General features: G+C 37.9%; 2 protein-coding genes and 1 long non-coding RNA gene across 3 annotated transcripts in view; 1 reads left to right on the top strand and 2 right to left on the bottom strand.

The window, feature by feature from the left end:
- Positions 1-388: 388 nt before the first annotated feature.
- LOC108539220 (uncharacterized) lies at positions 389-5729 on the bottom strand. Its single transcript, XR_001888303.1, has 3 exons — positions 5624-5729; positions 4393-4518; positions 389-766 (listed from the first exon to the last, which is right to left on the bottom strand). It is a non-coding gene; the product is annotated as an uncharacterized LOC108539220 (long non-coding RNA).
- Positions 5730-5757: 28 nt separating this feature from the next.
- Positions 5758-15298, top strand: LOC108539219 (casein kinase I-like). The gene is given in 3 exon segments (XM_017887766.1): positions 5758-6457; positions 6459-7123; positions 15208-15298. Coding segments are annotated over 3 exon segments (729 nt in total). The 5' UTR covers positions 5758-6428; the 3' UTR covers positions 15243-15298.
- Positions 14849-15541, bottom strand: part of LOC108539217 (uncharacterized protein C15orf41-like) — a gene marked incomplete at its 5' end in the record, with an annotated part of 115404 nt that continues 114711 nt past the window's right edge. Inside the window, one exon of the mRNA XM_017887755.1 lies at positions 14849-15396. The remainder of the gene's footprint in view (positions 15397-15541) is intronic.

The raw sequence follows: 15541 nt of genomic DNA, 5'->3' as shown, positions 1-15541 counted from the left end.
TCCTGAAAAAAATGTTAAGCAACAATAACATTAAGGCTTTCTAAAATACTACAATTATGAGCTGTAATAATATTCATTACATAATATTTCATTATGAATATAAATATTCATAATATTTATTTCTGTCCTGAAGGTTTGCAGCATGATTACTACTTATCATAGAAAATTAAGCTATAGAACAATGTTCATTAAGTTTTCCTTATTGTTTATTATAACATTGCTATAATGCCAGATGAACCTGACCCCAACCCCCATCCCCTAAAAAAACAAGAGTTGTCAATGAGCCAATGGGATAATGTCATATTAATTAAATAAAATATTACGTCAATACTCTGGTTTTTCTGTTATACAATATTCGGAAACTTTATTAGTTGAGATAGGCCAGGCTGATGCTATGGTAATAATTCCCAAATCTCAATGCTTAACACATAAAGGTTTATTTCTTGATGTTTTTAAAAGGACTCCTGTAGCATGGTGGTGGTGGTATGTAGGTTGCTCTGTTTAGTTTCTCTGTGCTCCAGGATGATGGAGATTTCCACTTCTGGAACTTTGGTTGAGTGTTACGGCAAGGGAAGAGAAAGAATGAAGAATCTTGCAGTGTTTCTCATTGTCTCCCAGACACATACAGGTCTCATCCACTCACATTTCATGAGCCAGAATTTGTAATGTGGCCCCAAGGGGGCTGGAAAGTGTGTAGTCTCTTGTACATTCTGGAAGTTGAGGAGAACTGAATATCGGTGAGCACTAACAATGTTTACCACATTTTCTAAAATAGAGTAAAGGATAAATTATAATAACATTATGTAAATTAGAGGGACATTTTGAGATAGTTTTACTACTTACTGGCTAGGAAATCTTGGACAAGCTACCTAACCTCTCTGAGCTTCAGTGACCCCACCTGGAAAAGGGGTAATAGCAATAGTTAACACTTATCAAGTGTTTATAAGGTGTCAGGTTCTGTTATGAATACTCTACCTATATTAAATGCATTAATCTTTATAATTCACACACAAGAGGTACTTATTATCTCCATTGTTACATATGAGACAATTGGGGCACAAGGACGCAAAGCAACTAGCGTCACCCAGACAGCATGTGAGAGCTGGATCTGTGATTGAAGCCCAGGTATCTGGTACCAGTGCTCCTCGACTCCATGACTAGGCTTTACCTCTCTTTCATAGCTAATCACACCCATTTGAATGAGATGTGTATTAAGTACTTAACTTGCCATTGCAACATTTTAGATGTGCTGGCAAAATAGAAAGCTGGCTAACATATTCAACTGAATGATTCAGTGAACATGGTGTTCTTTTATGGAGGTGGGGAGTAGGGAGGGAAAAGGAAAGGGTTATCTCAAAATTATTGTATATGTGGCCAAGGGTTTCTGTCCACAGTCCTCTATGGGGGCCTTTTACTCTCTATAACTCATTTTAAAATTCTGACCTCAATACTAATAATGATGCCTTTGAAGACTTCAGTTCTGACACAGGCACTTGACAGATTTTCACAGAATCCTACTATAGACTGAATTTGATGGGGATGCTCCATAATAAATTACTTGGGTCCGTCTTCTCTCCAAGGGAAGTTAACTTCCATCACAGCACTCTTAAGAGTTTCAGATTTCATAGAAATCAGTGTTTCTGGATATGTTTGAGCAATCAGTGACTTTGTTAGACATTTCAGCTGGATCTCTCCCATCATGCAGTATAAGAAATTATACCAAGGGCTTTATTCTAGAAAGCCACGAGATTCCCTTGTCAGTAGGAAATGCTTTTGGGTGCGAGTAACAGAATACCTAATAAATAATAATTGAAACGAGAGGAGTTTCTTTTTCTCACATAGCAAGGATACTGAGGGTTGGCAATGCTGACATGCGCTCAGTGGCTCTAGTGGTTTCTTATCCTTTTCCTCAGTGTCTTGATGGCCACTGCAGCTATAACCATCCCATCCTTACATCAAAAGGAAGGGGATGACAGTAAAAGGAAGAAAAGCTTTCTATGAAACTTCACAAGAGGTGTCACAGTCACAACGGGATCGCATGCTCGTCATTGACCCAGTTCACCTGTGCTGTGAACATGCTGAGCATCTTCCTCCAAACTCCTGATTAAAATGCATTCTGCTAGACAGGATAAAGGAGTGGTCCTTTATCCTGTCTAGCAGAATGTGTGTGCATATGTATGTGTGTAAATGGTTTGTGTAGACAATAAATTGTAGATGACATATCGTGTAGATACACATCCTTTCTCGTAGGCATCTGGGAACAGATAACTCCCTAACTGGGTTTTCATCATGAGGGCCTATTAGCTGCTCTGGAACTGACCTGAGCCCTCGGAAAGTGGCAATATTGACTTCCAGCTCTAGAAGACGAGGGCCAATCAGGCTGTCTCTATGAGCCTCCAATTTCAGCACATGGGGGGGTTATGGTTCCCACAGCAGTCAAGAAGCCCTTCCTCATCACATCTCCGCATCACATCTCCAAGAATGAATGAACTGATTATTTTGGCAACTCTGTAATTCGACTTCACTGCATTGTAAACCCAGATCGATTTTAGGTAATAATCAGATCAAGCCATTTCAGGACAGTTGTCTGCAGGCTCCGCCTCCCGGGTTTACGCCATTCTCCTGCCTCAGCCTCCCGAGTAGCTGGGACTACAGGCGCCCGCCACCTCGCCCGGCTAGTTTTTTGTATTTTTTTTAGTAGAGACGGGGTTTCACCGTGTTGGCCAGGATGGTCTCGATCTCCTGACCTCGTGATCCGCCCGCCTCGGCCTCCCAAAGTGCTGGGATTACAGGCTTGAGCCACCGCGCCCGGCCGCTTAATGTTTTTAACAAGATAGGGTGCCAGGTTGAATCTGATGCAAATTAATTTGAAATTTTCAAATTCAGTTAACAAAAGAGTCTGGATTATCTTTATACCACAAAGTCTACCATGCTAAATGGGTCCATTGCAGAGTTATTCTTGAGGACTGTAACTTTTGTTCTGCTGAACTTTTATTGTGAGTTAAAAAAGGTAATTTTTTTTCCTCTCTAATTCCCCCTTTCATAATGTATGCAACACATTTGCAATAGAAGGAGCTATTGAGGGCACCGCGTTGAGGACAGTGTTACAGCGCACACCACCAGTTTTCTTTCAGATGTTCTCATCCACCCATTGAGGTTGGAAGTTTGGAGAGTGCATCTGAAAAGCCTACCAATATGCCTCAACTTGGTATCCCTGTCTTTTAGTGTTCCATGAGATATTACCAACAAGCTATGAAAAAGACAGTCTCTGAGTGCTGAATATAGGTTGGTTCGGGCAATTTACTTACAAAAAAATAAAATTAATTTTATTAATTTTATTACAGAGTCTTGCTCTGTTGCCCAGGCTGGAGTGCAGTGACGTGATCTCGGCTTGCTGCAACCTCTGCCTCCCGGCTTCAAGTGATTCTCATTCCTCAGCCTCCCAAGTAGCTGGGACTACAGGCGCATACCACCACACCCAGCTAATATTTTTATTTTTAGTAGGGATGCCGTTTCACCACATTGGCCAGGCTGGTCTCGAACTCCTGAACTCAAGTGATCTGCCCACCTCAGCCTCCCAAAGTGCTGGGATTATAGGCGTGAGCCAGGGTGTCCAGTTGCAGTTTGTACTACAATTTAATATTTGTGATTGGTGAAAACACATTTTAATGTTTGTTTTAAAAAACATTTTTTAATTTTTCAGATAGCATATGTTATGGAGGGAGAAATCATTCTCTTCAGTGTAAGTATTCTTTCAAGTTTTTTTTTTTTTGATGTTGTAAAGTAAATAAATAAGCAACTTCTACAAGAAGCAAAACAATGTTAAGTCCTCTGTAAGCAACAAAAGACCACTTATCTAACTGGCAGCTTAGTTAACTGGAACTTAGATGGGAAGCTCAGTTCATTGTTTGCAGAATGTTCTGAAGCCCCCAGGTGAGAGAAGCCACATTTTTCGACACCTGGCACTTTTGTAATAGTGTTTTCAGCTGCCTAGGAGAGCTGATTCGGCATCTGCCTCCAACATCACTGGCCTGTTTTGGGAGAGGAGCATCAGCACTTGGTTCAATTATTTAGAAATTATACAGCTTGCCTGTGACCTAAGGAGGATTACGTTTAGGAGTGGGGCACTTTCGAAAATCATGTCTTTTAAAAGCCACCCCAAAAGTGTCACAGTCATCAATCAGAGGAAGAATCCAGGAACAAACTAGTGACTTCCCCAAATTCCTTTTGCTTTGCCTTTTTGTTTTTTCAAAGATCAAATAAAAATAACATTTTATGCTTTCTTTCACTGAAAGGAATGGCCTGAAGAAGGTATTTCACAACCAAGAATTAACAATGGCCTGAAGGTATTTCTTCAATCCTCTTAAGGAAAGCTTTTATATTATGACAAACCTGTGCACCTTTAGGGGGCTCATCTTGTGCACGGTGGATTTGAGCCGTCACTCAGATGTGAAAGTCCTGGCTGGTTCCTGTGCTGTGCTGCTGCTGAAGCTGTATTTATGGCAAAGGCTTCGGTCACTATCAAAAGAAACATGGGCTCATGGTCTCTGAGCTTCTCCTCCAAGCAGAGGAATGTTAAACCAGACATCAGTCTGCGAAAACAATCAACTAAACATATGCCCACTCTCAAAGGAGGATCTTGTTCTGCCTGTCTCTTAAGTTTTGGAAAATGGCTTTTCCTAAATGAGCTTTAGAAAAGCAATAATAAGCCAAGCTACACACCTTATAGTGATTTTTATATTAACATACAAAACACAAATTTTTAATGCTGTGTATCATTCAAGTAGAATCTTCAATGGGTGTAGTAATATAATTATAATTATATAACACATAATACAACTATAATATATGATACCAGTTTTATTAGAGCTATGCTTTATGACGTATTAGGCACTAATCTTATTTAACCCTCATAATAGTCCTGTGTGATAGGCATAATTTCAATTTTACAAATGAAGAAACTGAAACTTTTAGAGAGTTTGATTATATCTAGGTGCAGAGGTGGGGATTCCAGACTATCGTCAAAGCTTGTGTCTTAGCCACTAAGTTCTACTGCCTACAGGTCTAGAATACTATATACTGGTCATTCTCAGTGATGATCAGTAGATGTTCATAAATTACTGTTGGTTTAAATATTACCTTATCCTTACAGGAAGAGAAGATGGTAAACGTAATATCTGTGGGGGGTTTTTTTTTCCCAGTGGAAGAAAAGTCAATATATAAATTGACCAAAGGAAAAAATTGTCTTCAGTCCTTCCAAATTCATTCTTAGTGGCACATCCTTAGGCTCATGGCAATGTATAGAAAATGTCTGTCATCAAACGTTAAGGATTTTAGGATAGTAAAGTACTAATAAAATGAAAACTGTTTCTGTCAAAATGCCCAGCTGATTTCCACCATAGAGATCTGGGCAGGACCAAAACAGTAAGGTTCAGAATGTACATTAAAAATATACCAGGACCCTTTACTTTGTAAATGGTCAACATAACTTACGGGATCGGAAATTCCTTGGAATAAAATATTAACCCTATGAAGGAAAGGACAGTGGACAGGAAGTTAGGAGGTGCAGATTCTGGTCCTGCCTCCTATTAGATAGCTATGTGGCCTTGGACAAGTCACCTACCCTCTCCATATTTCAATGTTCCCATCTGTAAACTGAAGCCTCTGGTGCCTTCTAATCATTCAAACTCTGAGTCAATGAGGCGGATCCTTTGGAGCGTGCACCTGAGATTCCTTTCCCAGAGTGCTCTGCGCCGTGAAGAAGCGACTTCCGGGTTCTGGGGGCATTTTGTGTTGGTTGGAGCTGGAGTAACAAGATGGCGTCGTCGGCAGAGTGACAGGACCGGAGCTGGCGGCAGTGGTGGCAGCGGTACCGCGTCCCACCTCACCGCGCCCCTTTTCCAGCCCCGACGTCGCCGCGAAAGCGAGGCAGCAGCGGCTGCCCAGAAATAGGTGGCCCAGCTTGGTAACCGCTAGGAGCCCTTCACAAACTGCGGCCTGGCAAACAGCCAACCGAAAAACAAAAAAAATGTGACTGAGCAGCGGCATCAGGTTCCCTTCGCCGGCATCTGGGCCCTGGACGCCAGGAAAGGCCTCCTTGTTCCGCTTCCTGCCGCCTTCCACGGTAGGCTTGGCCCAGCCTCCATCTTCGTCTCTCAGGACGGCTAGCAGCAGCGGCTCTAAGGCAGGATTCATTGTCGGAAGGAAATGTAAACTGGTATGGGAGATCTGTTCTGGCTCCTTCGGAGACATCTATCTGGCGATCAGCATCATTAAGGGTGAAGAAGTGGCAGTGAAGCTAGGATCTCACAATGCCAGGCATCCCCAGTTGCTGTACAAGAGCAGGCTCTATAAGATTCTTCAAGGTGGGGTTGGCATCCGCCACATAACGGTGGTATGGTCAGGAAAAAGACTATAATGTACTAGTCATGGATTTTCTGGGACCTAGCCTTGAAGACCAATTTCTGTTCAAGACGGTTCACAATGAAAACTGTACTTATATTAGCTGACCAGATGATCAGTAGAATTGAACATGTGCATGCAAAGAATTTTATACACAGAGCCATTAAACCAGATGACTTCCTAATGGGTATTGGGCGTCACTGTAGTAAGTTATTCCTTATTGATTTTGGTTTGGCCAAAAAGTACAGAGACAACAGGACAAGGCAACACATGCCATACAGAGAAGATAAAAATCTCACTGGCACTGCCCTATATGCTACTATCAGTGCACATCTTGGTATTGAGCAGAGTCACCAGGATGACATGGAATCATTAGGATATGTTTTGATGTATGTTAATAGAACCAGCCTGCCATGGCGACGGCTAAAGGCTGCAACAAAGAAACAAAAATATGAAAAGATTAGTGAAAAGATGTCCACTCCTGCTGAAGTTTTATGTAAGGGGTTTCCTGCAGAATTTGCCATATACTTAAACTCTTGCCGTGGGCTACACTTTGAGAAAGCCCCAGATTGCATGTATCTGAAGCAGCTATTCTGCATTCTTTTCAGGACCCTGAGCCATCAATATGACTACACATTTGATTGGACAATGTTAAAGCAGAAAGCAGCACAGCAGGCAGCCTCTTCTACTGGGCAGGGGCAGCAGGCCCAAACCCCAACAGGTAAGCAACCTGATAAAACCAAGAGTAACATGAAAGGTTTCTAAGCATGAATTGAGGAACAGAAGAAGCAGAGCAGATGATCAGAGCAGCATTTGTTTCTCCCCAAATCTAGAAATTTTAGTTCATATGTACACTAGCCAGTGATCATGGACAACCATTTACTTGGTGTAAAGAACTTAACTTTACTGTAAACTGACTCTGGGCAGCATTGGTGATGCTGTATCCTGAGTCGTAGCCACTGTAATTGTGAATATTAACTGAGATAGTGAAACACGGTGACTGGTTTTCTAGTGTATTTTTTTCAAGTGAAAAAGTTAACTAAATGGTTGACACACACAAATTGGTGGAGAAATAATGCATATGCCATTTTTTTTTTTGTTAAAATCTTTTGAACTATACTGCTTTGAGATCTCATCTCAGAAGAATGTCATGAACAGTCTTCAGCCACTTGTGATGGTTGTAAATGCTCATAATTGTGCATTCTTAGGGCTTTTCCATCTCTCGGGTTTGCAGGTTGTTCACGTAAAACATTGTTAAAATTGTTGGCTTCTTTTTTGCAAACCAGGTGATAGGGTAGCAACCAAAGATTCCAGTGTTTGAGCACATGAAAGACTCTGCCTGCTTACTTGTGCTAGAAATAATAGCATCTAAAGTGAAGACTTAAGAAAAACTTAGTGACTACTAGATTATACGTAGGACTCTGCATTAACTTTATAATGTTCTCAGTATTTTTTTAAAAAAGCTTGCCACCAGAAATTTAGTTAACATCTTACAAAGGCTGAACATGTATTATGTGCTTAGATTAAATATAACCACTGTAAACATCTATATGATAGGATCTTGTTTTTATTTGGAAGTGGGAGCTTTTTGTTATAAGTTATTAAAACTAAAAAACTGTTTTCTGTAAGAAATCAAGTTTTTTTTTTTTTTTAAAAAAATGCACTTGTCTGACTCACTTTTAAATAATATCTCCCAATTTTTTGATAAAATCTGGGAGTCTATTGAGGTCAAAATCATCTTTGGTAAATGGCTTGGAAAGATCCAATTAAGCCTTTCAGGGGAATTGTCAAAGAAATAACTGGAAAAATGTAATTTAAATTCTTTTTCACCATGGTTTCTCGGGCTCATTCTATCCCCCCATTTTGCCATTTTTAACTCCCTTTTGTCATTGGGGGAAATATTTTCAAGGTATAGTGGGGCAACAAGTAAGACAAAAGTAATTTACCAAAAGACTGATTTTTACATCATTATGCAATGTGCTCATGGCCACTTTGCCATCTTTCATTGTTCTGCTTTTCTATCATCCTCTGTTAGGTTGCATTGCTATTTTTTCATTTATTGAAAATTTGGTTTTAAAATTGTAACTGAAACCAAGATAGATTCTTCTATTCAAATTAGTACAAAATATAATACTTTTAGATTTTTACCTAATTTTCCATGTGCAATGATTGTCATTATTTTAGCTGCCAGAATTAATGAACTGATACAATTAAAAGGTTTTGGCAAAAGTTTTTATGGCTTAATGGTAAGTATATTAACAAAATTGTCTTACCATGTAAAGCATACAATTCTTCCCTGTCCTTGAAAATATTTGAACACTTCTTTTTGGGAACATATTTTCAAACCACTATTATATACAATCACTACCTTATAAAAATGCACTGCACTAAGCTGAAAATGGATACCCAGATGATATAAAGGCCATGCAAGATAAAGGAGGCAGAGTGTGTAACTGACCTTGAATCCCTAGCCTGGTTTGAGTGGGAGAAAAAAACCAAAAAAACCCACCCCCAACCCTGCAAAAAAAGAAAGAAAACAAATCTCCAAAGCTAGAAATGTGTGAAATTTACTAATATAATTTTTGAATTTCAAGATCTTTATGCAGGGCCAAAATATACAGGTCAAATGTTTTTCATCGATAATATAATTGAACTTGTAGACATTTACTGAAAATAATAATTATCTGTGCCCATCTAGTGTTTATCTTGAGGCTTAAAATCATATTTCTATGATTTTGATGACATATTTAGCTTATCTGTATTATTAGACAGACCTTAGCCATGGACAGACACTTTGCTTGATGTTATAGAACTATCAGAACAAGTTATTGCTTGTTTTATTACTTAGGCCGATGAACAGGTATGAATTCTGTTTCAAATGCTTAGAATTTATTTATACTTGCACTGAACATGAATGGCCCAGAGCAGGAATGGAAAATATGTGGCACGCATGTGATCACTGCCTACTCTAAAAACTAGATCAAAGCCTTAGCTGCTGAGCTGAACTTGGCCTTGGAAATGCTTAATATCAGTGAACGCAGCCACCATAAGCAAATAGAAAGCTACTTGCTGTCCATAGTCTAGGGTTAAAATATCTTATTAAAAACCTTATAGATTTCCCTCTTTCCTTAATGTGATTTGCTTTTCTAAAATTTCCAAATATTTTGTGTTGTTTTCATTTTGAGGAAGTAATGATTTATTTTTCTTCAAGAAAAGAATCTTTTGTTGCATTAAAAAAATTCCCCACAGCACTTCACATACTTCTAATACACATTAGGGACTCAATAAATACCTGTGTCTTAAGTAGTTTTAATGCTGGAAATATAAGACAGAATTATCACCTGGAACCAAAGACCTGGTCTTAGTGATATTTGCACTCTGGGTCTGTTCTCTCCAGCAGCTCAAGGAAGGAATCACACAGTAAAGAGCCCCAACAAATTAAGTCCTGGGAAACTGGCAGAATAAGAAGAAATGTGGAAGTTCCAGTTCTTTTGTGCTACAGGTTTCCAAATTATGAGGAAATATGCCAAATGCCTTTGGCTTTCAAATAATAATATACTCTGAATTAATGACTAACAAGGAAACACCCACTGAGCGGTTCATGGGCAGTATCTCTCCAAAGGTCAGATCCTATTGGCAAATGACCAAATAACCCTTCTCTCTTGAGCTGGCCAACCACTTCTATGGCCAAGAAGCACTTTGCCATCAACTTAGCATTATAAAAGGGAGCAATTAAAAGTATCATTTGCAGTTAATCTAATAACTGCATTGAATATTCCAAAATCTGTGTGTGAAACACAGTTGATCCGGGACCCTGCCGTGATTTGAAGAAAACTTTTTTTTTTTAATGGAAATATAAAGATAAGCCATTTCTTTTAAAGAGAAATAAAGATTTTAATATTCTCGTTTAGCAACATAGTGCATAAACAATAATGTATTAAGATTAACTTTAAGGCAAATGCAACAAAAAGTTACGTATATTCCCCCCTTAAAACTAAGTGTGCATCCTAAAACACTCTTGTTGATGAATTTGATTCATTTCACATTTTGGGGAGTTTCTAAATTAATTAATTCTTTAACATCGACACATGATGATTTTCTCTGATTTTGGTAAATACACTCATTTTTCAGATGAAGAAAATGAGAAAGTTAAAGGTTCCAATTATTTGCTAATGCAAGCGAGTGATAACATATTTAATAAAACTCTGTCATTCATTTACTCATTTAACATTTATTGAATACCTGCTGTGTCTGCACCAGAACTCTGTTAGGCATTAGGGACTACAGTGAACAAAGTAAGTGTAGTTTCTACTTTCATGGAGCTTACAGTCTAGTTGGAAATCTTGCATGAAACAAGTACAGAAATAAGTCAACAACTGAGATAAAACAAAAGCAATTAAATAAAGGGTGCTTATAACTTTGTTTACTATGGTTTCCTGCAGAGAAGAAGTGGTTTTACCTTTTTATCTAAATTTTGATTTGTCCTATAAAAGAAATTCAATTAAAAATGTAAAATACAGAAGGTCTACTATAGATCCACTGAATTATTATTCCTGAATGTTATTTCTGAATTTGTGTTTAATGTTAAAACAAGGTTTTTTTTTTTTTTTTTTTTTTTTTTTTTTTTTTTTTTTTTTTTAAAAAAATTTTTTTTTTTTTGTAAAAAAAGTGCTAGTTATTGTAGAAATACCTTTAAACCAAGGCAGTTTCCAGGGGAATTAATGACCACTTCAGGTTAATGGTCATTGGATTCATGTTCAGCCCTCAATTAAACTCTGAACTTCAATTGTTATTACTTAATTGACTTGGTTATATTTCATGTCAGCATTTCAATATGACCTTCCTTTTAAAAAGTAAAAATTGCCCTGACATAGTACCATGAGTCTTTAGTTGAGCCTGACATTGTTGCAGCAGTCCACACTATCTTTATATATGGTTGAGCCTAGAATTTGCTTAGCTTTGCTATCACTAGTGTACTTCCCATTATCCTCGCCTATAAAATGAGACAGCTCAGGATAAATCCAAGTGATGAGGGAAAAGCGATGAAAAAATAAATATATCTGTTGCCATGATTATTATTAAGATGCCAAATAAATCCACAGAGATCCTCACCACTTTATCCTAATTGCAGGGAGTTAGACAGTTTTAACGAATACCTTGAGTAATTAAATACTATCAAGGTATGCTTATTTTAAAATGTTCCTATATTATCTTTTCCTTACAAGTGACTCCAAATTGTTAAGTAGATGAAAACTTAAATCTCCTTTACCTATACATTAAACAACAAGAACAAGTTGGATTTATTTAAACAATGAGTTGGATTTTATATAAAGTGAGTATGACACGCAGATCGAACTTTGCTATACTAACTGAAACAAATTAAGGCACCAAATGAGCATTTCCCTTCCCCTGTACTGTGGAAATGTTTTAAAAGTCTTTTTGAAGTACTTTGATCAGGCTTTGAAATCATTTTAGTGGATTACTATTGTATGAAAACTGTAATTTATAGCGCTTGACCTAAGCAGCTCTTTGTCTCACAGCCATATTCAAAACAATAGCAGGAAAGTGAAAAACAGAAGGCGAACCCAAGTTGTTCAGGTTATTATTTAATTCATAATTCCATCTTCCTTGTTTAATCTTTGGAATCCAGGCATGTTCTTAATAAAACAGGTTCAGATGATGTTTACTAAATGTAGGAAGGTTAGTTTAGAGTAGCAAGATTAAATGATCCAAACACATGACCCTTCCATAACCCACGAGTGACTTTACACAGACAGGTTCAGATAGACGCTTCCCATAAATGGTGACGTTGCAGGCAAACTTCTATTGTTTGCCTTTTAGTTTCCTCTCAAGTTAAGTTTGCTTTGTTCCTTAACCCTAATCAAGAATGTGCCTATTGAGATTTTCTCCTCTCATCTTGTCACAAAATAATTATACTTTGAGACAACTTGCTCCCATCAGATCACATGAAAATGGCAAGCTACCCGCAAGATGAATGAGCTAGGAGTGATTCGTTAAATTATACAGACATTTTGCTATTTTAATCAGCTGAACAACAACACTCAGGCTGAAAGTAGCTATAAAACCTTACTTTTTTCTTCTTTTTTTGCTCCAAATCATTTACTGAAGGCATGAACTTCAAGCCATATTTAACCCTGTAAAATCTTATTATCTTAGTTAAAATTTTACGATCCTTCTGGTGCCACATATGTACTTGAGTATTTAGGCATGTGGAGGGTGCTTAAGTTGTTTCTCCCCAAAGAAGTTAGGCCAATTGCTCCCAACTCCCCAACCAGACGTATGCATCAGGACATATTTTCGTCCTGGGATTATGATCTTTTAGAGAGAAAAAGAGCCCAAGAGTAATGAGAAAATGCAGGGTACATGTCCATGTGGAAGGAAACTGGTAAAGGCCAGCGCAGGGGAAGATGACGTGGAAAAAGTGAAAAGTGAAGTGAGAAAGCATATGGAAGCAGTAAGGATTTAATGCAATTGGGACAGCAGGTCTCTAGATGGGAAGAGTTAAAAAGTGGAGGCATCTAAGGCATCTTGGTTCCAAAGAGAAAAGAAAGCAATGGGTGTAGCTCCCCAGTGAGAAGCAAGTGAATTAACTGTTCACTTCAGCATTAATTAGTGTGGCCCACCAGGGACCATTTAGGTAGATTACCTCATCAGGGCTCTAAGCAGTCCCCTGGTGGCCTGCGTGAGTTAATGCACCCCCTCAAGACCAACAATTTATCATCTTTTCCAGGGGGAATCAAGCCTTGCAGATAATGAACAGGTACACACACCTACAGTTACAAAAAATTATTTCCCCTGGAGGTCCAGCTTTCTACTTTAGACCCCTGAGACTTTCCTTTTCTTTTAGATTTTAGGAGTGTTGTAAAGAGCTGATGTATGCTTCACTAGAAGGCAAAAGAAAAAAAAGATATGTAAATGTTTATGGTTTTTTTTTTTTTTGAGGGGGTATGGATACGAGGTGGGAAGGAGTCTATGCAGTTGCCTTACATATCACTACTAGATCAGCTTTGCTTTGAGTTGCTCTGTTTCCAGACTTCAAATGGTCTCCTATGTGTTTGTGAGGGCAGATGCTTGGCAAGTCTGTATATGCCAGGGAGAACGTCATTCAGTTTTACGTTTTACACACGCTTCTGCTTTCTGGCTTTGCATAATTCATTAGCATGGTGTGCAGATTGCACCATAAAACAAGATTTGGCTTTAATGTTAACGTTCTAATGACGACAGCAATAAAAATAAGTTGTCATTCCGTGTCTACTTTCTGGGGCTGATGTTTATATTGTCTAAACTAAAAAAACCAAACAAGCAGACAACACATAGAGATGGAATACAGACAAGTATTTTTAACAGAAAAAGAAACAAACCAAGGAGACTTGAAGCTTCCAACTGGGGACATCACCACCTTCTCTCCCATACCCTCCAATTCAAAAGTAGTAGTATAATAATCACATTAGTTTTTATGTGTGAAAAACTTACTTTTGACTAATTTGTAACCTTATTGTAGTGTGTATAGTTTACTGTTGGGTTCTTTTTCACATTTGAGGGCCAGATTTTAAGCCTCATTCATAAAGAGGAGGTAGCGCCTTTGCTAGGAACACCAGTACCTTCTCACAACACATTATGTCAGGGCAACAGGTAAAAGAATAAATATAAAATGCAAGTACCTTTTTTATTTTTTAATTTATTTGTTCACGTTCATCATAAATTTGTTTAATGTAAAATAAACAAATCCTTGACAAGGGTTTAACAGGATTTTCAACATCTGTGCAGATAAATGTAATTTATTCCTAAAGAAAAAACAGTTAAGAACATGCCAGGGAACCTGCTTTTAACATTTTTGTATAAAGTGTGTGTGTGTGTGTGTATCCAGGCAATACAGTAGTGGTTTCAAATCATTCTATTTCACTCAGAAGCCTGCAGGATGAATTTTATACTGAAACAGAAGTTTGCCTGATACTTCTCTAGCATTTCATCTTCTTCCTCTCTCTTTTGATTTAATGCATCCCACTCAGAGTTAAAATCCACACATGTTTGGACCAGGTTTGTGTTCTTCAAAAGGAAAGGCAGCAGGCATATTTTTCCAAACCTTCTTTGGTAGAAAATGAACAAAGTATAAATGACATATTTAGTCTTTTGAAAAAATCAAGCAATGTATATAAGTTACAGCTGTCTGTAAAAGTTACATTGTTGTTGTTAGTATTTCCCAAATCATCTATTCAACATTATAAAAGTTATGTTTTATAATGTTGTAGCAAATATTTTACTAAATACGTTTTGGGTACAGATTAATATTCAACTTCCCAAAAGATAGGTTTATTACTAACTTATTGATGTTTCTCTTTAGACTGAAATCTGATTTGCAGTACATAAAAGTACATGAAAGTGAATAAAGTGAACAAATAGAAAATCTCCTTTATTTTGCTTATTTAAAATTGCTCCAGGTTTATTTCTGGCACACTTAGTTCATACAAAGCTAAACATTTCTAATGCTGAACTTATTTGAGTGTTATATAATTACATGGTATAAAATGCATATACTAAGCAGTATACAGAATGTGCCTTTAAAAAACTCTACTCATAAAATACTAGCTCACGTACATACTGACAACTAGCCATGTTTAAAATAAACTGTCCTCAATGTTGGGTCGTCTCCTCTCGGCCCCAATCTAAAGGAGTGTGGTTTCCAGGCACAATGGAACTAATACTTTCAAATAATATAAATCTAAAATATTTGGTGTTCAAAAGACATTATTAAAAGAGGAAATTCTCATCAAGTGTATTTTGCAGCTTGGCTTACTGTCACAGAAGTCAGGAAGCCGTAAAGATCGAATACAGCAAACACACAGCATGGGCGGGCTGCCATCAAGGTCTTCTGGAGCTCTGCAGGTGAGTGCAAAGGTGGCTTCGGACTTTGTGGCTTCAGCTTTCCTAGGTTTGTGCTAGATTATTCCATGATGGTAATGCAACGCTGGGTCTCTGTGAGTGCACATGAAGAGAAAGGGAGAGGGAGAGAGAGTGAATGGAGGCTTAGGGAAAAAAAAAAAAAAATAAGAGGGTGACTCGGTAACTGGGAGGAGAATTGAAAAATCACACCTTTCAGTCTTCACATTTTTTCTTTTGT

The sequence above is a fragment of the Rhinopithecus bieti genome, unplaced genomic scaffold, assembly GCF_001698545.2.
Source record: "Rhinopithecus bieti isolate Rb0 unplaced genomic scaffold, ASM169854v2 scaffold_17812, whole genome shotgun sequence".
NCBI classification, from domain to species: domain Eukaryota; kingdom Metazoa; phylum Chordata; class Mammalia; order Primates; family Cercopithecidae; genus Rhinopithecus; species Rhinopithecus bieti.
Note: the sequence above shows the minus strand (reverse complement) of the source record. Positions and strands in the feature narration are given on the sequence as shown.